Consider the following 25,450-nt stretch of genomic DNA (forward strand, 5'->3'; position numbering starts at 1 on the left):
AAAAGAATCCACATAATCACAGAACTCCCATGTATATTGCAATTTAATTGCTAGGATAGCAAGTCCTATACTATGTCCCCAGGAACCAGGCATGGCGAGGACAGGAAACCACTGTACCCACTGCTCCTGCAGTAAGTGCTTTGGCCCTGCTCCCCACACCTATGGCTAGCCAGTCACTGAACTTTTTTCCACCGGAGCCCAACCCATACAGCTTCAGAATCCTTCTCAATCAGCCCTACTCACAGGATCTACCAAATGGCAATCAGAATGGGAGATAAAATGCATTTGTGATCCCTTTATTAAAGGCTAGTTCTGGGGGCTGGGGGATATTAGTAAGAAGTCCATAGTCAAACGTATTATTTAAATGCTGAATTAAAGTTATATACGTTGCTTTACTGAAGAGTGTCTTAAAGTCTTTAACAATTACTTTGTGACTTTTTGGGAGGGGACTACATTATACCACATTACCCAAATTTAACCAAGGTAAATCACCAATTCTCCCCCTCCCCCATAAGAGTATAGTCTAGGGGTTAAGTCGAACATGCCTTAAGAAATGGCAGGATTCGGAGTGCCTGGGTGGCTCAGTCGGTTAAGCATCCAACTTTTGATTTCAGCTCAGGTCATGATCTCACGGTCATGAGATCAAAATCCACATCAGGCTCTATGCTAAGTGCAGAGCCTGCTTAAGTTTCTCTCTCCTCCTCTCCCTCTGCCTCTCCCCCCAGCTCCCGTGTGTGTGTGTGTACGCATGTGTGCGCATGCATGACCCCCAATTTTCTCTAAAAAAAAAAAAAGAAAAGAAATGGCAGGACAAGAACTAGATTTCTAACATATTTAAGTGCCATGAAACGTTGCCTTTGTGATGATTATTTGTATGTAATCTTTTTTTAAATTTAGATTCAATTAGCCAACATGTGGTATATCATTAGTTTCAGATGTAGTGTTCAGTAATTCATCAGTTGCATATAACCCCCAGTGCTCATATCACTGTATATAATCTTTACTCTCCTAAAAAACAAACAAAAAAAAAACCCAAAACCAAAATATAACAGCAAAGCCTTGTTGACATATACAACTTTGTTTTGTTCAGCATTTTAAAAGCATATCTAACCATTGGTGTAATACCTTTTAACACTGCTTCGTATTAGTATCTATCAAAGAAACTGTAAATATGCTTCATTTCACATGCTGACTCCCAACTGCTAAAGGCTACCAATTATCTTTCCTTTTTTAAAGCATCAGATGACATAGAACATGAAATACTTGCTGTCACATTCAGTAGAATCAATGTGCCAGCCAGAGTAATACTGTGGTTCTGTGTCAAAATGCCATCAGTGGTTAAGTTCCAGGCTTGTGGCTAAGCAGGTGATAGAAGATTCAAGGAAGAATGAATGAATGAACTGACATTTTTAAAATGCCTATTATGTGACAGGTATTAGGCTAGTTTTCACATGTGTGTCATTTGATCCTCACTGTAACCCAGTGTGGCAGAGATTAATTTTTGCCTTTAACATGAGCAGAAATAGATTCAGAGAAGTCATATGGCTAGTAAGTGGCAATAGTAGAGATTCAAACTCAAATCTTCTAATTTCAAGTCTTGAATATTTTCCATGAAAGTACACTGGAGAGAATGAGGAAGGAGCTGATGACAGTAAAAAGGAAGGTACCTAAAGTTTCTCAGAGCATAGTTTAAAATGTTGCATGTAGGTGTGGGACTTCTGGAATGGTAGGGTAAGGACCTCTGTATATCTTCTCCAAAAAGTAATGAAAACAGGGGCAAAAACAGTCAAAATAAATACTTTCACGACTCTGGAAATTAACAAAAGGTTTGTGACAATCTGAGGAACACTCATTCAAGAAAAACTAATGAACCTCTGAAAGAACAGGATTCGGAGCATTTTAACTTGGCCAATGCCAACACCCTTTCCCCAGCTCTGCACTATCACTGCAAACCAGCAGCCCTGTCGCCACTGGAGGGGCAGACCAGCTTTGGAGCTCCTCAAAAAATACCACCCCCAGAGCACTGTCACGATTTGATGTGTCTGGCAGCTCCCGGGTAAAGGCTCCTTGGTAGAGTCTTGTAGTTATTTGACAGGACTCACAGTTTGAGGTTCTCAGAGGGAAAAGCCCTATTCCCCAGGGTATTTGTCAAAAACAATGAGAGGAAACTATTTAACAGCACAGTTGCCTGAGGCTGTCATGCCAGTTGAGGCAAATAAGACCCTAGGAAAAATAAAAGATCTGGGGAATGAGATGTCCCTGGGCAGCAGGGGGTGAGATGGGGCTTTGTAAAGCTCTGACATATTCCTGCGAATTCAAAACGGTATGCACATGCCTAGGAAATGCTTGAGATAGCCCCTATTCTTTCTCCTCTGGCTGAACCTGAGGCCCTGTATAAGCTGAAGGCTAAAACAGAGCTGTGAACTACCTGAGTGTTGAAGTCATGCCTAATACACACATAAGGTCCCTCAGCAAAGGAGGAAAAAGTTATTCATTCAGAAGGTAGAGGATCTAATTTCCAGATTTGCCATATTATCTAAAACATCAGTTTTCAAAAAAAGCAAATTACAACACACACAAAGAAACAGGAATGTGTGGTCCATACTCAGGGGGAAAAAAAGCAGTCAAAAGAAATTGTCCCTTGGAGAGGGAGGACATATTGAACTCACTAGACAAAGACTTTATTTTATTTAGGATTTTTATTTATTTAGTTGGGAGCAAGCAAGAGAGAGAGTGAGCACGAGTAGGGGGAGGGGCAGAAGGAGAGGGAGAAGCAGACTCCCCACTGAGCAGGGAGCACCACTAGGGGGTTGATCCCAGGACCCTGGGATCATGACCTGAGCTGAAGGCAGATGCTTAACCAGCTAAGCCACCCAGGCGCCCCACTAGACAAAGACTTTAAATTAGCTATCATAAATGGGTTTGAAGAGCTAAAGAAAAATGCCTGAAAAATTAAAGGAAAGTATGATAACAATGCTATACCAATGGACAATGTCAGTAAAGAAGTAAAAACTTTAAAAAGAACCAAAGAGAAATCCTAATTTGAAAGTATAACTGAAATGAAAAAATGACCATAGGAGCTCAACAGTAGATTTAAGCTGGCAGAAGAATCAGTGAATTTGAAGATAGGTCAATTGAGATTATTAATTTCTGAAGAAAAGAAAGAAAAATTGAAGAAAATTGAAAAGAATCTCCAAACCTATGGAATACCTCCAAACCTATGGAATATCTCTAAACCTATGGAATACCAACATGCACAATGGGAGTTCCAGAAGGAGAAGAAAAAAGGGCAGAACGAATGTTTGAAAAATAATGTCTGAAAACTTCTCAAATGTGATTCTACACACCCTAGAAGATCAAGGAACTCCAAGTAGGATAAATTCCAAGTGTCCACACTAAGACGCATCAGTGTCAAAAGCCAAAGAAAAAGAGAATTGCAAAACCAGTAAGAGAAAAATGACCCATTACATACAGGGGACCCTCAATGAAAGTAATGGCTCACTTATCAGAAACCATGAGGCCAGAAAGCAGTGGTATGACATATTCAGGGCACCTGGGTGACACAGTTGGCTGTGTCCAACTCTTGGTTCAGCTCAGGTCATGATCTCCAGGTCATGAGATCGAGCCCTGCGTTGGGCTCTGTGCTCAGTGCAAGTCGGCTTAAGATTCTCTCTTTCCCTATGCCTCTGCCCTTCCCCTCCACACTCTCTCTCTCTAAGATAAATAAACTTAAAAAAAAAAAAGACTATCGATCAAGATGTCTATATCAGCAAAACTATGCTTCAAAAATGAAGAAGACTGATGTCACCAAAAATGGAAGAGTAGGCAGCTCCAAATGCCCATCCCTCCAGAGAAACATTGTAAACACAAGTAGAAACTGTTAGAACCTACTTTGTCAGATTTCTGGGAAATAGAAGTTTACAGCACACAAGCAAATGAAGAATCAAGGAAAAGGAAACTTGAAAAACAATAAAAAAGCTTAATGATATTTTTATTTGCTCTTGCCCTACCCTTACCCTAGCTCATGGAGGTCTTGAAGATGGCAGCCCACGCTCTTAGTATGGGACCCTGGTCCCTGGCTTCAGAGGGAATAAAGCAGTCCTTATTCACAAAGAATTGTGTCTCTCTGTTCTAACTTGTCCAAGGGCTACCTGAAGCACCTGTCTTTGTTATATCTAACTTGGAAATCACCATGGGCAGAAAAGTGGTGGGCATTCCTAGAAAACATAAGGTGAATGGACAACCTGTAGCCATCTGGGGGAAAAGATTATGGTTGAGGGGTACAACAGAGCACCAAAAGCCCAAGGAAAAAGATTCTTTGGAAAAGCAGTGTATTCACAGTTGCCCATGTATACTGAGGAATTAAGAAAGCCATATGCATGCCTAAGGCAGGAAACATGCTCTGAAAAGGCCCAAGAAGATCCCAAGATTTTGGTTTTGGCTGATCTCTAGGCTCAGTGAGGGCCAGTGAGGGCGAAAAGTGAAGGCTGAGGCCTAACTAAGCATTGAAGGAATATTCCAGCATAAAGCCCATCTGTAAAGACTGCAAAAGGATTTTTTTCCTTTGTCTTGAGTGGTTTTTCCTTTCACTTTTCCCTCCCTCTTTTCCTCTCTCTCTTTTGGCTCCAAGTATTCAAGGAAATCACTGTCAAACACTAGCTGAACATAAACTAAAGAACAGATACTTCAGGGCGCCTGGGTGGCTCAGTCGTTAAGCGTCTGCCTTCGGCTCAGGTCATGATCCCAGGGTCCTGGGATTGAGCCCCGCGTCGGGCTCCCTGCTCAGCGGGAAGCCTGCTTCTCCCTCTCCCACTCCCCCTGCTTGTGTTCCTGCTCTTGCTATCTCTCTCTCTGTCAAATAAATAAATAAAATCTTTAAAAAAAAAAAAAGAACAGATACTTCAGAAACTACACGTGAGAAAAAAATACACTTTACAAAAGTTTAGAAAAGTCTAAATAAATAGTTACAGCTTATGGCAAGCAATAAATACAAACTCCAAGGAGTGGGAAGAATCTAATTTCCAGAGAGCTACGTTATAACATTTTAAATGTCCAGATTTAAAATTACAAATGATGCAAAAAAGACCCCTAGAAAGTATGGCCCAGTCATAGAAAAAAAATTAACAGAAACTGTCCCTAAGAAAGCACTGACTTTGCTTTTACTAGATGAAGACTTTAAATCAACAGTCTTAAATATGCTCAGAGCTAAAAAAAACAACCCCAACAAAACAAAACAAAACAAAAACAAAAACTAAGGACAAAGAACTAAAGGAAACAAGGAGAACAAGTCTCAAAACCTAGACTATATCAATAAACAGACAAAATTATAAAATAGTACCAAACAGAAATTCTGGAACTGAGAAGTACAATATCTGAAAAAAACAAAACAAAACAACTCACTAGATGGTTTTAATAACAGATCTGAGCAGGCACAAGAATAAGCAAATCTGAAGACAGGTCAACTTAAATTCCCCATTCTGAGAAGAACAAAAAAAGAATAAAGAAAAATGAACAGAGCCTAAGCAGCTTGTGGGTACCAACATATGCATAATGGGAATCCAAGGAAGAGAAGAGAGAAAGCATGGGAACAAAAGAATATATAAAGAATTAATGGCCAATTGGTCAATTATACCTCAATACAAATAGAAAAAACTGAACACAAAAAGAACCACACACACAAAATTATTAAGGGCTGAAAACTCCCCAAACTTGATAAAAGACATGAATCTACACATTTAGAAGTTCAACAGGCTCCAAGAAGGATAAAGGCAAAGAGACCCATACTGAGACACATTATAATCAAATTTACAAAAGCCAGACAGAGAATCTTGAAAGCAGCAAGAGAGATGCAACTCCTCATGTAGAGGGATCCTACATCATCCTTCTACAACAGATTTCTTATCAGAAACTATGGAGGCCAGAAGGGACAGCAATGACATTTCTCAAGTGCTAAAAGGAAAAAAAAAAACAAAACCAAAACCAAAAACTACCTACCAAGAACTCTACATCCGGGAACACTATTCTTTAAAAATGAAGGAGAAATTAAGACATTCCCAGATAAATAAAAATTGAGGGAGTTCATTGCTAGAAGACTTGCTTTACAAGAGAAATGCAAAAAGGAATCCTTCAAGTTAAAATGAAAGGACACTAGACAGTAACTCAAAGCCGTATGAAGGAATAACTCAGAAAAAATAACTAAAGGTATAAAAGTAAGTTATTACTGTATTTTTGACTTGTAATTCCTCTTTTTATTTCCTACATAATTTAAAAGACAAACATATAAAAATAATAATAAATCCATGTCAATGGGCAAATAAGAATATAATTATATAGAAGAATGTAATTTGTGATAATAACATATAGGGGAGTGGAGCTACGGAAGAGCAAAGTTTTGTATGCCACTGAAGCTGAGTTTGTATTCAAAGTAGATTGTTATAAATTTGGGATATTAGTTGAAATCCATCTGGTAACCAGTAAAAAAAAAAAATATATACATAAAATAAGAAGGGAATCATGATAGTACACTATTAAAGTATCAAACATATAGGAAGGCAAGTAATGGAGGAGATGAAGAACAAAAGAGGTATAAGACAAACATAAATCTGGCAAACTGGCAGAAATAGGCCATTCCTTTTCAGTAATCACTTTAAACATAAATGAAGTAAACTCTCCAATCAAAATGCAGAGATTGGCAATGGACTAAAACATGATCCAACTATATACTGTCTACAAAAGATTCACTTTTGATTCAAAGATGCAAACAGATTGAAAATAAAAGGATGAAAAAAGATTTTCCACACAAATATCCATTCCACACCAAGAGAGAGCTGGAATGGATATATTACATCAGATGAAATAAACTTTAGGACAAAAACTCTTACAAGAGACAAAGAAGGATATTTTAAACTGGAATAAAGAGTCAATCCATCAAGAAGATATAATAATTATAAACATATATGTACCTTGCAGCAGAGCCACAAAATACAGGAAGCAAAAATCAACATAACAAAATAGAGAAACAGACAATTCTACAATATAGTTGAGGACTGCAATATCCCACTTTTGATAATGTATCGAACTAGACAGAAGACCAATAAAGAAATACATGACTTGAACAAATGTAAGACAAATCTAGAATACTCTGCTCAACGACAACAGAGTACACATTCTTCTCAAGTGTACATGAAACATTCTTCAGGATAGATCACAGGTTAGGCCACAAAACAAATCTCAATACATTTTAAAAGACTGAAGTCATACAAATATCTTCTCCAACTACAACAGCATGCAGTTAGAAATCAATAACAGAAGAAAAAACACAGATGAATGAAAACGAAAACACAACATGCTAATACAACGTATGGGGATTCAGTGAAAACAGTGCTCAGATGGAAATTTATAGCAGTAAAAACCTATATTAAAAAAGAAAGATCGGGGAGCCTGAGTGGCTCAGTCGATTAAGCGTTTGCCTTTGGGTCAGGTCATGATCCCAGGGTCCTGGGATCAAGCCCTATATCGGGCTCCCTGATCAGCTGTGGGTCTGCTTCTCCCTCTCCCTCTGGCCCTCAACCCCGCTGCCCCACCCCCACTTGTGCTCTCTCTTACTCACTGTCTCTCTCTCTCAAATAAATAAAATCTTTAAAAAAAAAAAAACAACAAAGATCTCACATCAATAACTTTCAAATCAGTAACTTTATACCTTAAGGAACTGGAAAAAGAAGGGCAAACTAAACCAGTGCTAGCAGAAAGAAGGAAAAAATAAGAGGAGAGAGTAGATAGATGAAATAGAAAATAGACAACAGAGAGCATCAGTGAAACCAAAAGTTGGTTCTCTGAAAAGACCAACAAAACTGTCCTTTAGCTAGGATGACAAAGGAAAAAAGAGGAAGCCTTTTGACTGTACCCAATTGAGATTACCAGTTAAGCACTTTTAAAGATCATTATGATAGGTATCTTCTAAATAAACCTATAAACTTGATGGCGTCTGGACTGTGAAAGGAGGCCTGAGGACAGTTTCCAGGGGTAACAAACAAAGCCTGGAGCAGGAGTAGGAAGACCTGTATTACAGCCCTACTACTGGTGACCAACCAGCTGCCTGTCCCTGGTCAAGTCATTTAACTTTTTGGGTATTCCCCTCCCAATCTATAAAATTGGATGGAGGGCAGAGCTGGATTATATGTTAAGGCTTCTTCCAGATGTAAGATTACTATGATCTTATATAAGGAAATTAACACTTAAAATGGTTGCCCAATTTACTCAAAGCTTTTAAATCAGTGTATGGACTAATTTTAATCTAATAGAACAAAGTCTAGGACATGCTCTCACCTAGCATGTGATAGGCTCATAAGAAGAACACACTTCATGTAATTTAATTTATACTAACTGTAACCTCTACCATCTTATAAATAACATTAATGTAGAACCAAATCCTGGTCTCTTTTAGGAAGTGACCAAAACAGCTACAAACAAAATGGCCCCCATCCCATGTAAGCAGTATACCCACCTTTCACTTTCATTGTTGCCCAGGAATGTTCCAAACTGTGAGGCATATGCATGCTCAAAGAGCATGATGAGGAAATTCTCATTAAATTCAAAAGAACAAGGAAACTGACGAAGTATCTGCCACACACAGTCCAAGAAGAGAAGAAATACGGGTGACTCCCACTTCTGCTTACTATTACAATAGGCTGACTGTGCACAGCGCTGTTGGAATGGGTGGCCAGCCTAAGACAGAAGATGGAAATGTGACAGTCACAGCCTAGTGAGAGCACATTTATAGCACATTCCATTAACATTATTTCACACAGTTGCAACAAAACTCTTATTAAATGGAACATCATATAATTTGGATGGCTGCTATTTAGATTAATGATTTCTTGGTTTAAAACAATTTTCAGCAGCTGAGGAAAAAAACACAACTTCCAAATATTTAACAAGGCTGTGCAGTTAAGGCATAACCATAAGAACTGCAATTATCCTTGGTGAACTTAAAGTAAAATTTTCTAGGTCTCTATAATTTGTAGCAAAGTCAAAGAATATAAGGTCTTTAGGTACCAAACAAAAGACAGCTATCACCTTTTATCTCTCCAAAGCGTTACAGATTATTGTAAACTACATAAGCCTCACCACTAAATGGAAATAAATATGGAGCTCTCACACACAGATTTTATAAGGTCACTCCTGATATTAAATTTTTAATTACATATGGAAAAGAGTTATTATCATGAAGAAATCTTTATGAATACTTTTATATTGGAGATAAAATTGTCCCTAGTTCCCCTCTTCTCTTGAAAAGAACTGGAAGAGTCTGACCTCTACTGACTAAAGGAAATTTAAGAATCATTCGGATCTCTGGCCCACCCAGAAACTGATTACTGACCTTATCCCAAATCACACCCTTTAGGTATTTCACACACTTGCTTTACCTTTAGGTCCTTATATTACCTCATCTGACAAAGAAAATGCTATGAACATTTTCCAGTGGCTAACTGTATTTTGATACCCATTAATATGGTGATATTTAAGTAAGTAAAATCACAGTCATTTATTTGTTTGCTATGCATCATGAGGAATGTTGCTGAAGAGATTTTTACCAAATATTTGGGATGGTCTGACTTGAACAGAGCTACACGTTAGTCATCAGGCAGGGTAGATAGACATGGCATACATAACAGCATTAACACATAATAAATCTGAATTTTAACTAGAAGGGCCAGAAATGATTTTTCTCCAGAGATAATTCTACTTTCAAAATATATCTAAACGTTTTTCTTAATCACAATTATTTACTAAGTTACACAGTGTATATACATTTATAAGTTAACCTCTGACTTGGGAGGATTTCAATCTATTTTATGAGGCCTTTATTTCAGTTGTCATTCAGCATAGGTAATAACACTGCATTATGTCCTAGGGATAAAAGAGAAATTGGGCATGGTTCCCTGACCTCAAAGGAGTCATTTTATTTGGGTCTAGTTTAGGGAACAAGGCATGAAGACAATGGATCGATTTTTAGCTGTGAAGAAGGTTAAGGTCCCAAAGACTTCACGAGAGTAGCGACATGTAGCTATATCTTAAAGCATGAGAAGGATTTCACCTGGCGGGGCAAGAGGACAGAGTGGAGCCCGACAAGCAAAAGGCAGAAAGTGCTAGAGCACGTGCCTTATAATTACAAGTCCTCACACCCTCTTCCTGCCTTGTTTATGTTTTTTATCTCTAGACTGTTCTACATTCTTTGTTATTTCCTCTGTAGGTAACAAAGTACAATTAGTGAGAGTTTGTTGAGGGAATGAAATGCCAAATGAGCAAAATAAGGAAAGAGAGGCACAAAAATTGAGAGGCAGTAAAGATTATAAACGTGTACTGAGAGGAAGAGAGATTAACTGCTCCCAGAAAAGTAAACATACAATTTAAGCATTTTAATCAATCAAAATTTCATACATTCTCTCCACTCCTGCAAACTGGGATCACATCAATTATTAGCATTTCCTGTGCACACCAAGCAGCTTTTCTCACCTGTAGCCACTCTCTTTCTATCAGGGCCTCAAAACCACGGATGGTCCTGCTTCTTGGTTCCAAGATGATCTGGGCCAGGGAGGTAACCTGAAGTGTGGAATCAGTTCCTTCTGTTCCATGGATCAATATGGATGCCCCTTCCCTGATAGAAAAATCCAGAGTACAAATGGGATACTCCCAACACGGTCAATCAACTCTGTTAATAACAAACATTTACTGAGTACAGTATTTCCAACTCTTGCATTCTGCTCTGTCCAGTAGGGTTGAGAGTTGAAATAAGGCACATGAAGAGAGCTTCTCTTAGGAAAGAAAAACTATGGGTTCCAAATTTCACATGGCAAGAACCTCTTTAAGTTATAACAACCTTCACAAAACATTTTAGTTGAATTTTTTCTCCTTTAACAAAACCCAAAAGCAGTCCTTATCACCACAATAGGTGCTTAGGTTTTCTGCCTTAATAGTTGATTAAAGCCCTTCTCATCAAACCTAGAAACATACACTTGAAGTTATTTTTCTGTATCTCTCTGACCTTGATTCTACCTTTTCACCATCAACTGACTATAAGGACGCCTTCATAAACTGTAATGTAATGGATCTAGGAAACAAGACCCGAACCACACTTTCCGAAACATGAAAACAAGAAGAAACATTTATTTTTTTAAGATTTTATTTACCTATTTGACAGAGAGAGACACAGCGAGAGAGAGAACACAAGCAGGGGGAGTGGGAGAGGGAGAAGCAGGCCTCCCGCAGAGTGGAGAGCCCGATGCAGGGCTTGATCCCAGGACGCTGGGAACACGACCTGAGCTGAAGGCAGATGCCTATCAACTGAGCCACCCAGACGCCCCAAGAAGAAACATTTAAAAAAAAAAAAAAAAACAAATAACAAAAAAAACAAGCATAAAACTGTCAATCTAGAAAGTCAGTGGCAATGATACTACTATACCATAATACTTAGAAGGAGTCTGGGACCCCATTATTCTAAAGACAGTAGAAGAAAACACCAAAAACTAAATTAAGTACATCTCCCATACCTTTCTTCCAACTCTCATATTGAAATGACAGTGAAGAAAATATTAAGAAAAAGGAAAATAACCTCACCACTTTCCCATAAGAATTTCAAGTTTGGTTACTGCTATTAATTCTTGTACTTATATCCTTTATGTAGCTATAACAAAAGGTAACTGCTTATTATTTCCACTTTTATTATAAACATTTTCCCATGTTTCCATATCACCTTTAGAAGTATTGTATTAATGGTTATATAATATTCTTAGGTGATCAACTAAAATTTACTTAAATGTCTTAAGAGTTATTTAGGTCATTGCTAATTTTTGTTACACTGTACTTAGCTTTTTGTCTTCTGTGGAATTATTTGAGAGTTCTTAATTTGAAAATAAGACTCCCTGTCATTCACCTAAGGTTAGGTTAACAACCTCATTCTTAGGATGAAATCTTGTGACTAGGTAGCAGAGTATGAGCAAGTACTTTAAGGCTTCTGATGTATACATTGAATCGCTATATCTTAGTTATCTGTGGTATATTTTCAATTTAACTCAATTCATTCAAGGTCTATTCTTACATTTTGAGCAATTAATTACAAAGGCAGATTTTTATGGAGGTATAAGTAATAAGCCAGTATATATCAGAAAAGGGAACCCAAACATGGCAAAATAAACCAAAACCTTCAACTCTTACGAGAATGTGGAAGTCCCTGTTTGTTTCCGGTGGCCAGCTGAGTCTAAACAAAGGTGGAGTTAAATACTGTTCTGCACCTCGGTTTGCCTTGACCTGCAGCATCCCATTATTATGGCTGCAAACTCAGACAACATGGTGATAAGTGTTCATTGTCATTTACAGTTCATAAGAAACCAGAAGCTTCTGTATTCACCATGCAAGGGGAAATCTTTTTAACTTAGGTTAAAAAGAAACGAAACCCTTCAAATTAATGTCTCATCATTCCGTAATATTGATTTCTCTGCCTCAGAACTTCTTTAACTCCCATATCCCGTAAAGCCTAAGACAAAGAACAGTGACAGCCTGCGAATCCCAACGCCAAAATCTCTACCCATTACTGGTTTTGTCATTAACTCACCACATAATCTTAAGCAACCTGTTCTATGATCAATTTCTCACTAACCGTAAAAACATTACATGTGTATTTCCTTAGTTTGGAAGCATCAATAAAACAAATTACAGTCTCAAGGAAAAGTGCCATCCAACTATGTGGTGGCGATTCTTATACCTACCTATTGTTTCAGAGGAATCCCCTTCTTAAAAAGGGCATTCTAAGCTTCTGCAACAACTTATACCAATCCTTCTGCCTCTGTGTTCAAGTCTTCTGCCTCAAGTCTCAAGGATTAGCAACCTTCAACTGAGTGAATAAACTAAAATCACTTCATATACTTCACATCACTGCCCTCAGGTTTGCTCAACTTGAGATCCTGATATAACTACACATATCAAGTAGTTAATAAGATATCTGAGAAATGAGAAAGAATCATTTTACTGTGTAACAGAATTACATGTTCCTTTTCACTGATATTTCAAAAGTAAGAAGGCAGGTTGGGCCCTCTGAGAGCAAATAAGAAAACTTCTTTTCATTCTTTTTCATGGTTTAAGAAAAGGAAAATTGGTAGATTCACAATTGAAGGATTTTATAGAAAAAAAAATAGTTCCTTTAGTACTTAAAAAAAAAGTTGTATCATTGAAGATGTGTGTATGTATGTGGTTCATTAATCATCAATTAAATACCAGACTCTATGCACATACTTCATCGATAACTGAATGGCAATGACTATCTTATGTAGTAATTTATACAATGATCTGAACATAAGGCATAGACCAGGCGCAAACTTTAACACAATATATAAACGTAGTCTGGATAAGAGCAAAGTCTAGTTAGCAGTACGTGTCCCATTCTGGAACACTGAAATACACTTTACCTGTCGATACACTGAGCTGCTAGACAAGCAGTTGTAAGAATCTCTTTGATGTGCGTCAGCCAGTTCGAAGCCTCCAATCTACCGAGCCATCGGTCCATGTTATGTGTTTGGTCATTACAAGCTTCCACGAGTTTGATTAAGCTCTCCTGAAGAATGTGATACCTTTAAAAAACAAGAAAAAGTAAAAAAGAAAATAGAAAATACAATGATGAAGGAGAAACCAAACCAAAACCCCAACCTCCACTATATCCAAGAGGCAAAGTAGCTCAAAATAGTATAAAAATATTTACCTTGCTATACAATAACTTGACAATTAAACACTGAAAAACTAATATTTAAACATGGTTGCAAGGAAGCTTAACACGCCTGTCATGGTAAATCATTCCTCAGATGAACAGATTAAACCAGTTCACACAGCTGAATTATCTGACTAGGGAATAGGACAGAACACTGCCATTTTGTGACAAGTCACGAGGCCACACCACTGACATCTGCCATCCTGTTCCCACAGATCCAACACTAGACACCTGGTACCTTCAGCAGGGATGGCCAAGGCCAGCTCAGACCCCACTGTTTTATTAGCTCCAACCCCCACCCACCCATTCCAGAAGGCCTTATAAACCTCTAACTGCAAACATAAACAAAAGATATTGGTGGAGGAAATACGATGTGAGAATAGGTGGGTGTGGGGGAAAGGAAGTCTCTAGTCAGAATTCTGACTTAGAAGAATATACTTATCTGTAGCATATCTGTTCACTAAGTGTGGTGACCAGTGATCTACTAACAGAGAAACAGACCTTGCAGTGATGAAATTGCAGAGTTCACTTAGAGAAAGCATGCTTTTGGGCAAGTCCAAGATTAAGTTTCCCCCTCATCTTATAAAACATGACAGGATATCCAGCCAATTTCTGACTTTAAGTTAATGGGTAGGTTCGTTTGAGAACTTGTGATCTTTGAACAGCTAAGGGCTCACTCACTCTAATTTGCTTCTAATAAGAGTCCATTACTGTCTCCAGAGTCTTTTACCTCTCAATGGACTTATGAATCCGCCTCCACTGGGGATAATGAGCTTCTTGTTCAAAGCCGCCGCCTTTGGCTCTAGCTTGCTGAGCTACATTTAAAGATCGGGTGTCAATGATGTAGCCTCGTTTTCCTGCCCTGAGGGTAGCATTTATCAGCTTTTCATCTTCTTTGCACCTTCTCCCATTTGTGCCAGTGAGTGGCTGACCACTTCGCATGATTACCTAGAAGCACAATGCAGTTTAAAATTGAAGAATAGCTGCTTTGAAAGTTTCTGAAAACAGAAATGAATTACCTAGATTAAGAGCATCTCAAAAACAATTGTGTGACACTTTGAAATGTATTTGATCCTGAAACAAAGAAACAGCTCTATATATTTGCAATAATTAATAACTGTAAACAAAAATAAGCCCTGCACTGTAACAGTTTTTCTTCCTAATATCTCAAAATATTTCCACATAATACATTATAATTGCTAAAGAGATCAAACATTACAATTCATTTAGTCAGTAAATTGTTTACTGGACACAGCCTTGTAATACAAGAATAATGGCCTATGTGCCGGTAAACTTCTGTTTCAACTACATAAACAGGGTTGGCAGGTTTTATCAAGAATTATAGGGATGGCTGGGTGGTTCAGTCGGTTAAGCGTCTGCCTTTGGCTCAGGTCATGATGGTCCTGGGATCGAGTCCTGCATCAGGCTCCTTGTTCATTGGGGTGCCTGCTTCTCCCTCTGCTTGTGCTCTCTCTCTGACAAATAAATAAATAAAATCTTTAAAAGAATTGTAAAGGGCCACCTGGGTGGCTCAGTCGGTTAAGCGTCCAACTTTTGGTTTCAGCTCAGGTCATGATCCCAGGGTCTTGAGACTGAGCCTCATGTCAGGCTCTGCATTCAGTGGGGAGTCTGCTTGAAATTCTCTCCCTCTGCCTCCCTCAAATAAATAAATCTTTTTAAAAAGGAAAAGAATTATAAAGAGAAAAGTCACCAATGGTAAGATAAAAAAGCTTATGTACTATTCTTCTTGTGGGAATCATTTTTAATATCTTGAAAGCTGCTTGTCTATTATTTATTATCCTATGGCCCTCTTTCATCCTTTTCAGTATTTCAAGACCTAGAAACTTGTTTCCAAAGACCATCAACTATATATTTTGAAAGTTTGATTTTGAAACTTTTCTCAAGAAATCAGTATTATACTGGTCTCTTCCCTGGTGAACAGTTTAGAGTTATTTCCATTTCATCCCATAATATACGCTGTTATATTAACTACCTTGAAATTTAACATGATGAAGAAAGGTCATCCAGAAGATGACAACAGTTAACTCCCAGTCTGCGCTAACCATGTAAATGGACACATAGTATATTTAATATTTTTTAAAATGCTTTGTAATGAACACTGATTAACAGAAACACTACTGAGCAAACAGGATAGATGACCTGATGTCAAAGTAGCAAATTTTTAGAAATCTTTTTATTCTAAATATCCGTATTTACTATCCAGGGAAAAAAGGGAAATGGAATATGACTATAACTTATGCACTAATTTACTACTGGTTTCAAAATGAGAAACAGAGTTACTGACTGAATAATATCCAATAAGAGAACAGAAATAGATTTAGAAAATATTTAGGGGGCGGCTGGGTGGCTCAGTCAGTTAGGCATTCAACTCTTGATTTCGGCTCAGGTCATGATCATAGGGTCGCAGGATCGAGCCCCACATCAGGCTCCATGCTCCTGCTTAGGATTCTCTCTCCCTCTGCTCTACCCTACCATCACCCTCAACTTGTGCACTCTCTCTCAAAACAAAAAAAAAGAAAGAAAGAAAATATTTAGGAAACACACAGCAAGTGCTTGCCTATTCAAGTACTGACTCCTGTGTTTACTAAAGTTGTAACAATAACATGTGTCACTCTTCTCCATTTTGAAAATAAAAATGTCTGCTCAATTTACCTTTTACAGGGAAATTTAGTAAAGATAATTAAAATAAAGTATCTTACCATTATTTTGGTTGGAGAAATTTATTTTTCTACCTAACAGTATTATTTTAAGTGTCAAATGAACATTAGTTCCCTTTGTACTGAGTCCTGAAGATAAGCCTATCTGGCCTTTCTAATTTTGAGCAGCATCATGAAAAAAATTCAAAATCATATCCTAATCACAAAACATACTATTCCTGATTCCCTAAAGTTTAAAAGAAGGAAGTCGTAGCAGGAGAGACTAATCACATCTATGAACAAGTACACAGAAAAGGGAATATTTCTAAGAAAAGATCCGCAAACGAAGACTTTCACTGGATCAAGCAGCAGTACCATACACTTACTTACCATTCCATTTTTTTTATGATAATAGCTGAGTACTGGGAAGCGTCCTCCATGTCGAAACATAGCTACCTTTCGAAGAGCTTCATCATCAATGGATCTGGGAACTATGACAATTGGCGGGTAAGAAGGGCAGACGGCAAATTCCTTATTGACATAGCTTAACCTCCATTCACTGGTCTGAAAAACACAAAATACTTCAAAGCTAAGCAAGTATCTCAATGTCACAAAATAATCTGAAAATTTTAAAAGGATCTTAGAGATCAACTTTCATACAATGAAGAAGCCATCTCTCAGGAATTTAATATAAGGATACCTAACCCATACTTGAAGGAGTTCTATTCTTCAGAATCAGCTTCTTGCTATGCTAGGGATCCTCTGTTCCTAGAAAGTGCTTCCTTATATTGAGCAAAATGTGGCTACTGTAACTTCCTCTATTGTTTTTACTGTGATTTCAGCACAAATGCCTATTTCACATGGCATCCTATTAGCTGACATCATCCCATTCATCTTTTTGGGTATCATTTACTTTTTTTTTTTGGTATCTTCAGTATAGCAACAGGAAGAGTATAATACTCTAGATAATGCTCAACCAGAACAGATGAGAATAGAGCTACTACATACATCAAATCCCTTGTTCTCTTCTGTTATTTGAAAAAAAAGGAAATCTAGAAAGACTGGTAATATCTTTCTTAAAACAATAATGACTTAATACTAAAAAAAAGTTATACTTAGGAATCAATGAAATAATTCCTAACTCACTATACTAAGGACTAAAAGTATACAACATAAAATTATCCAATGACAACTTACTTCAAACATCAAAAATAAAAACCACTTGAAGACTGTAAAAAGCTTTTTACAGTTAAAAAAATAAAATTATGTATATGCACATTTTGATATATTCTGATAAATCAGAGCTGGCCTAACATGCTGGTCATGGGTTGCAGTACCAAGAAGATAAAATCGAAGTATGTTCAGCATACTGTAGAAAAAGAGAATTTTTTTAAAAAACCCTTTTACATGATACCATATATTTTTAAATTAAGCCATTTTCATTTTTCAGTTATTCTCTTTACCAATTTTAAAGAGAGTTTCTAAAAGATTTATTGTTTAAAAAAAGGAATTTACCTGTTTCCTGCTCACTTCCATCTCATAATTCCCTTTCCCCAGAGGCAACCATTTTCAACTCTTTTAGCTTTAACTCTGGCGTTTACCTCCAAATTTCTAAATAATATGACTATACTATTAGTTCTTGAATTTCACGATCAGGTATTACTTATTGATTTCCTACTCTGGAGAATGGTATGATCGTCCACTGACCTGCAATACCACTTTCTGGCATATATTAAGTTTCCATACATAGAGGGCTCTCTATTCTGTCCCACTGGTTTATTTGTAGTAAGTCCCATAGCTTTTAGAATAGACTTGATATTTAGTAGGCTAAGTCTCCTCCTCCCTTTTTTTTTTTTTTTTTTTGCTCTTCAAGAGTACCTGGGCTCCTCTCGGTCCTCTGCTTCTCTGTGCAACTTTTATCAAATTTCATGTAAAAACCCACAGTAGTTTTAACAAGACTGCATTGACTCTACAGATTCATTTGAAGACAATTACATCTTTAAAATATTCAGTCTCCTTGTCCATGAGCACAGTATCTCCTACCTTTTTAAAGCTTTCTTAATTTTTTCAATAAAGTTGTATAATTCTCTCAGTAAAAACCTTGCATATCTTTTCTTTGATATATTCATAGAAACCTTATATTTTTGTTGCATTTTAGTTGTTTTCAAAATTGTGTTTGGTGTAGAGAAATGCTTACAATCTCAAGATTCTTTCAGCTTCCTGCGTACACAAGCATATAAGCAACAATGACAGTCTTGCTTCTTTCATTTCAATCCTTGTACTTCTTATTTTTCCTTCTTGTCTTACTGAACAAGCAACGAGTAGTGGTTGGTGGGCATCTTGTCTCACTCTTGAACTTAAGGGAATAGTATGTTTTATATGTTTTTGTTTTGGGTAGCTTTATCAGATTTACCAGGTAGCACTTACCAGATTATGTAAATTCACTTCAAATCCAATTCTGCCAAGAGCTTTTATCAAGAATAGATGTTTAGTTCTATCCTATTGGGTTTCTTTTCTATTTTAATTTTATTACACCATTTATGTAATTTGTCTTTCCTCCCTAATTTTGTGATATTCTCTTTGCCTTACTATTTAATAGCTATACTACAACACATTAGGTAAAGATTTCTTTTTTATTGCCTTGCATGGTGTTTGCTGAGACACTTTAATCTAAGAGCTTGTGACTTTCATGGATTCTGGAGAACTCTAGACCATTACCTATTTGAATAGTGCCTCTCTTCCATTTTCTCTATTATCTTCTTCCTGAACTCCCATTTAATAAATGTTGTTGGATCTCCTCCCTGTATCATCCATGCATGTATCTAAATTCTCTATCATTTTTCCCATCTTCCTTGTTTCTCTGCTCTGTACTCTGAGCAATTACTTCAGATCTATATTTCGGATCATTGATTCTCTTTGTTTCTAATCAGCTACTTAACTTTACATTAAGTTTTTTCTCTTCTTTTTAATCAACTTTGAGATTTTATTATTTGTATGAAAAATAAACTAGAGGGTGCCTGGGTGGCTCAGTTGGTTAAGCGACTGCCTTCGGCTCAGGTCATGATCCTGGAGTCCCTGGATCGAGTCCCGCATCAGGCTCCCTGCTCGGTGGGAAGCCTGCTTCTCCCTCTCCCACTCCCCCTGTTTGTGTTCCCTCTCTCGCTGTGTCTTTCTCTGTCAAATAAATAAATAAAATCTTTATAAAAAAAAATAATAAACTAGATCCATTTAGAGTGCATGATTTCCTGAGTCTTTGACAGTTGTATACACCCATGAAACCACCCCACCACAATCAAGATAACAAACATTTCAATCATCTCCCACAAAATCCCACGTGTATTTTTGTAATCTGTATCTTCCCCTCCACATCCCAAACTAGGAAGTCATTAATCTGCTTTCAGTCACTTTTGGTGTTTATCTAAAAAATCTTTGCCTAATCTAAGGTCATAAAGGTTTTCTCCTGTGTTGTCTTCAAGAAGTTTTACAGTTTTAGCTCTTATTTCATCCATATATAGGTCTACGCTTATACCAATAGGGTATAGCTCATTTCATCCAATAGGGTATTAGCTCTTATTTCATCCATGTATAGGTCTTCCTCATACCAATACCACATTCTCTTGATTATTGTAGCTTTATATTAAGTTTTAAAATCAACGCAAGTAAATCATTTATTTTTTTGAAGTTGTTTTGGCTATTCTAGTAACTTTGCATATTCACATACATTTTAGGATAGCTTTGTCAATTTAAACAAAACAGCTATTGGAATTTTGAGAGGATCTGCATTGAATCTATAAATCAATTTGGAGACAACTGTCATCTTTATAAAAAAATTTCATTTATTTATTTGAAAGAGAGAGAGCACAAGCGGGGGAGGGGGGAGCGGCAGAGGAAGAGGGAGAAGCAGGCTCCCCGCTGAGCAGAGCGCAACATGGGGCTCGATCCCAGGACCCCAGGTATCATGACCTGAGCCGAAGGCAGACGCTTAACTGACTGAGCCACACAGGCACTCCAGAGACAATTGTCATCTTAATGAGAGGTTAGCAAACAATAATCTGCAAGCCAAATCCAGCCTACTGCCCATTTTTATAAATAAAGTTTTACTGGAACATAGCACTACCAATTCATTGATGTGTTATCTATTGCTGTTTTCATGCTACAACAGCAGAGTGGTACAGTTGTAACAGAGACTGCATGACCCACAAAGCCTAAAATATTTACTTTGTTGTCCACTACATAAGTCAGCCCACTACTGATCTTAACCATACCGTCTTCTAATCCATGAACATGGTATATCTCTCCATTTATTTAGATATCTTTAACTTCTCTCTGCAATGTTTTGTGTTTTCCAGTGCACAGAATCTGCACTTCTTTTGTTAAATTTATTCCCAAGTATTTTATTCATTTTCGGACTGCTTGTTGCCAATACAATTAGTTTTGGTATATTTATATCGAACAACCTTGCTAACCTTGCTTATGAGTTGTAAGTATTTTATTGATTTCTACTCTTATTTTTACTATTTCATTCTTTCCAGTTACTTTGTTCTTTTTTTCATAGCTTAAGTTGGTGATTTTGGACCTTTTCTCCTTTTTTAATCTAAGCATTCTAAAGCTGTAGGTTTCTCTTTAAACATTGCTTTAGCTGTATCCCACATATTTTGATGATGCATTTTTATTATCATTCAGTTCAAACTATTTTCTCATCTCCTTTATGATTTCATTTTTGACTCCCAGATTATTTACAAGTATTTTGTTTAATTTAGAATATTCTACTAAAAAAACTAATTACCTTAGTTTACTGATTTCTAATTTAACTTCTTTGGGCCTAGAGATTATACTTTGCATGCTTTCAATCTTTTTAATATTGAAATTTATTTAATAGCCCTGCATTCAGTCTCTCCTGGGGAACATACCATGTGCTCTTGAGTACTATATATTATACAGAAGTTGTGACTAGCATTCTATAAATATCAGTGTTGTTCAAATCTTCCATGTCTTGTTTTGTTGTTGTCTAGTTGTTGTTTTTAGCCTAGTTGTTCTATTAATTGCTGTGTTAACAATCTCATACCATGATCAAGAATTACTTATTTCTTCCTAACTTCTATCAATTTTTGTTATTAGGCACATATATATATATATATATATATATATATAGTTATATCTTCCTAAAAATTTTATTATTATGGAATGACCCTTTTTATTTGATGATATTTTGTGTCTTGAAATCTTTTTTTTTAAATCCTGAATTAATGCAGCTACTTCTGTTTTTTTATCCACTGCATATTTTCCCATTTATTTATTTATTTTTCAATCTATGTCTTCATATTCAAAACGCATCTCTTGTACACAGCTTGTATTTGGATCTTGCCTTCTTTTTTTCTTTATGTCAGTCTGACGATCTTTGTCTTTCAATAGGAGTGTTTAGCTCATTGATACTAAAATAGTTGTTGATACTGCTGAAATAGAGTTTAACATTTATTTTCTGTTTATCCCTTCAGTTTTTATTGCTATTTTTTCTTTCCCACCTTCTGTCAGATTATTTAAATACTTTTTAGAATTGCATTTTAATGTACATATTAACTTTTAATTTATACCTCTTCCCATTTTTAAAAAAAGGATTGCTCTAGGACAGTGGTTCTCAACCAGGGATGATTTTGCATAGAGGTAACATCTGTTAATGTGTAGAGACAACCATAGGTTGGGGGGAGGAGAATTCTACTGGCATCTAGTGGTGCAAAAGATGCTGCCAAATATCCCACAATGCACAGGACAGATTCTCTCAACAAAGAATACAACTGTACAAGTATATTTATCCGGTCAGCCACCCCACACCCAATCACCTTTAACGTTATAGTTTCCGTATTTAATATGTCTAAATACACTATAAACACCACAAAGGCAATGCTGTAGTCTAAATAGTCATGTATATTTTAAAGACATTAAAAAGGAAAAAAATAGCCTGTTATATTTACCTAGGTATTTAGCATTTCCAATATTCTTCAATAATTCTAAATATTCAAGTTTCCCTCTGCTATTATTTCCCTTCAGTCTGAAAAACTTCCTTTAACATTTCTTATAGTAAAGGCCTCTTGGCAATAAATTCTTAGTTTCCTTTTATCTGAAAATGTTGTTTCACCTTCCTTCTTGAAAGATATTTTCACCACATACAAAACTCAAGGTTGGCAAGTTTTGTTCCTTTCAGCACTTCATAGTTTTCTCTTCTGGTTGCCAGGATTTGTGATGAACAGTCCACGCTCATTTGATTGTTGTCTCTGTGTATGTAATGTTTGGTTTTTACCTGGCAGCTTTCAAGATCTCTTTACCGTTGCTCTTTGACAGTTTAACTATGATGTGCCTATGCAAGGTTTTCTTCTCATTTATCCTGTCTGGGGCTTGCTGAACTTTTTGAATTTGTATCATTCCTCAAATTTGGAAAGTTTTTGAACATTATTTTTTAAAATATATTTTCTACCTTATTCTCTCTAGTCTCTCCTTCTGGTTCTCCAATTACACATATGCTAGACATTCTGATATGTTCCACAGGTCCCTGAGGCTCTGCTTATTTTACTATAACTTATCCCCTCCCCCTTCTTTCTACAAAATAATTTCTATTGCTCTAATTTCAAGTTCATTGGTTCTGCTTTCTGTCACCTCTTCTGCTTTTTAACTCCTCCAGTGAATTTTTAATTTCAGATATAATTTTCAAAAAGTTCTAAGAGTTCCATTTGGTTCTTTCTGTATTTTCTATTTCTCTGTTGGTATTTCCTATCTTTTCTTTGGTTAAAGTCCTTGTGTGATGGGTGCCTGGGTGGCTCAGTCGGTTGGGCGTCTGCCTTTGGCTCAGGTCATGATCCTAGGGTCCTGGGATTGAGCCCTGATGTCAGGCTCCCTGCTCAGTGGGGAGTCTGCTTCTGCTTCTCCCTTTCACTCTGCTCCCCCTGCCCAGCCCCGCCCCACACTCCCTTGCACATGCTATCTCAAATAAATAAAATATTAAAAAAAAAAAAATCCTTGTGTGATAATTTAAACATCTGAGTCACCCTGCGGTTGGTACTTGCCAACTTTTTCCTTCAGAATGGGTCACAATATCTTAGCTCAATTTTAGACTGTATCCTGGACATTGCAAATGTTATGCTGTGGAAGCTCTGCATTCCATTATACTCCTTTGAAGAGAGTTAATGTTTTTTGTTTTAGTAGGCAATTAACTTTGTTAGATTTAAATTGCAAACTCTGTTAACACCTGCTCTTGATTCTGACTGATCTCAGTCTGCTTCATGCAAGCACCACTCATGATCAGCTAGAGGTTCAAGGCTGTATACCACAAAATCAAGGTTCCCCTTCTCTAGCTCTCTGGTTGCCCCAAGACTTTCACCTGGTTCCTCCCACCAGATAGAAAGTGAGCTTTCAGTTGGAATGTTAGCGTTTCCACATTATCAATACCACAACTATGATGACCTCAGGACAAAGCCCCCCAAATAGGAATTTCATTCTGCCATTCATTTTCTCTACACTTTGACCCCCTCCAAAATATGCTGCTTTCTGTTCAATTACCAGGGCTTTCAGGTGGTAGTTTTTTTGTGTTTTATTTATAGTTTGTCACTAATCTCTGCAGGAGATCTTCTCAGATAGAAGCTACTCAATCATAAGCAGAACCTTATCACTTTTTTTATATATAATTTCAAAAGTGGTAGATTGAGGGAGTACAGATATATTGTGTATGACTATTTCAACAAAGTACCTAAAATAATCTTTCATGATATCCTAGAATAAAAGCATGCTTAAAGTAGGAGAAACTTTAAAGATCAGTTTTGTTCAACACTTTCATTTTGTAGACATGGAAACTGAGTCCCAAAAAGTCAAGCAGCCAATAACATATCAGGGATGCAACACAAGATATCTTGATAGCTAGTTTTAGTACTGTCCTCTCAATACCACACATCTCTTTTGGACATAATAATGAAGTGGGGACTGGCTATTATAATTAAAAAGTTCTTCAGATGGTAAAAAAACAAAACACCTTACTCAAAGAATACTGATTAAGTGACAGAGGTGTAACCTGGCAGAGGATTTCTAATGATATATAGAAGGCCTTACCACCCTTTTGCCCTGTCCTGAGTAAATACACGCCTACATTCATTTACTCAACAAATATTTACCATTTGCCTATCATGTGTTAGCAATATAGCAGGAAACAAGAATGACATGGTTCCCGCCCTTGTAAAGTTTATACCTAGCAGCTTACATTCTAGCCCAGGAAAGAGACAACAATGAATAAGAAGTTTTGCACACTGTTGACTCCCTCCTACTTGAAACTCACTCTTCCCTTGGATTTTTCCTCCATTCACCTCTTAAACGGTTCAATCCTTGGCATCCTTTTTACTTCAGATGCTTTCCTTAGGCAATCTCGGTCTCTCCTCATGGTTTCCACAGTGTATGTGCTGATTACCCTCAGTTTTTCATTTTTAACACAGACCTCTCATATAAGCTCTAGACTACCTCTTGTAGATATTCAATGACATGTACCATATAGGCCCTTTGAATTGCCATCACCCAAACTGAACTTAACTCATTCCCTTTAAACACCTTTCTCTTTCTGTTTTTCCCATCTCAATGGTATATCCTAGATACCACTGTCTGTTTTACCTTTCACATCCAGTGAGTGGGTCACCAATGCCTTTTAATTCTACTTTATGAATCTTTCTGCACTATATCCAACCATCTTCTTTATATTATTCCAGTAGCTTCTTCAAGCAGTTTCTTAGCATTTTGCATCAGAATTGATTTTCTATAACACAAATCTAATAATGTCATTTTCCCTGTGCCCTGTGGATACTTTCGTCAGCACTTATTTCACTGTACTTGATTACTTAAATAACTGTGAGACTTTGAACAAATGGAAGGAAGGAACCATGCTTTGCTCATCTTAAATTTCCATCATCTAGTAATAGTACCTAAATACCTCAAACAAGGCATTAAAGATTTCTCATTACATCTGTGGATTACAAAATTTGCAGGAAAATACCAGAACTTCAAATATACA

The 25,450-nt window shown here is 36.9% G+C and overlaps 1 protein-coding gene across 1 annotated transcript in view; it reads right to left on the reverse strand.

Moving 5' to 3' along the window:
* Positions 1-25,450, reverse strand: part of MTMR9 (myotubularin related protein 9) — a 54,590-nt gene that overhangs the window by 11,919 nt on the left and 17,221 nt on the right. Inside the window, exons 4-8 of the mRNA XM_036092449.2 lie at positions 16,804-16,977; positions 14,487-14,704; positions 13,461-13,622; positions 10,516-10,657; positions 8,504-8,724 (exon numbers count right to left, since the gene is read on the reverse strand). Of these exons, the coding sequence (XP_035948342.1) occupies positions 8,504-8,724; positions 10,516-10,657; positions 13,461-13,622; positions 14,487-14,704; positions 16,804-16,977 (917 nt within the window). The remainder of the gene's footprint in view (positions 1-8,503; positions 8,725-10,515; positions 10,658-13,460; positions 13,623-14,486; positions 14,705-16,803; positions 16,978-25,450) is intronic.

Source organism: Halichoerus grypus, chromosome 3, assembly GCF_964656455.1.
Source record: "Halichoerus grypus chromosome 3, mHalGry1.hap1.1, whole genome shotgun sequence".
Classification (NCBI taxonomy): Eukaryota; Metazoa; Chordata; class Mammalia; order Carnivora; family Phocidae; genus Halichoerus; species Halichoerus grypus.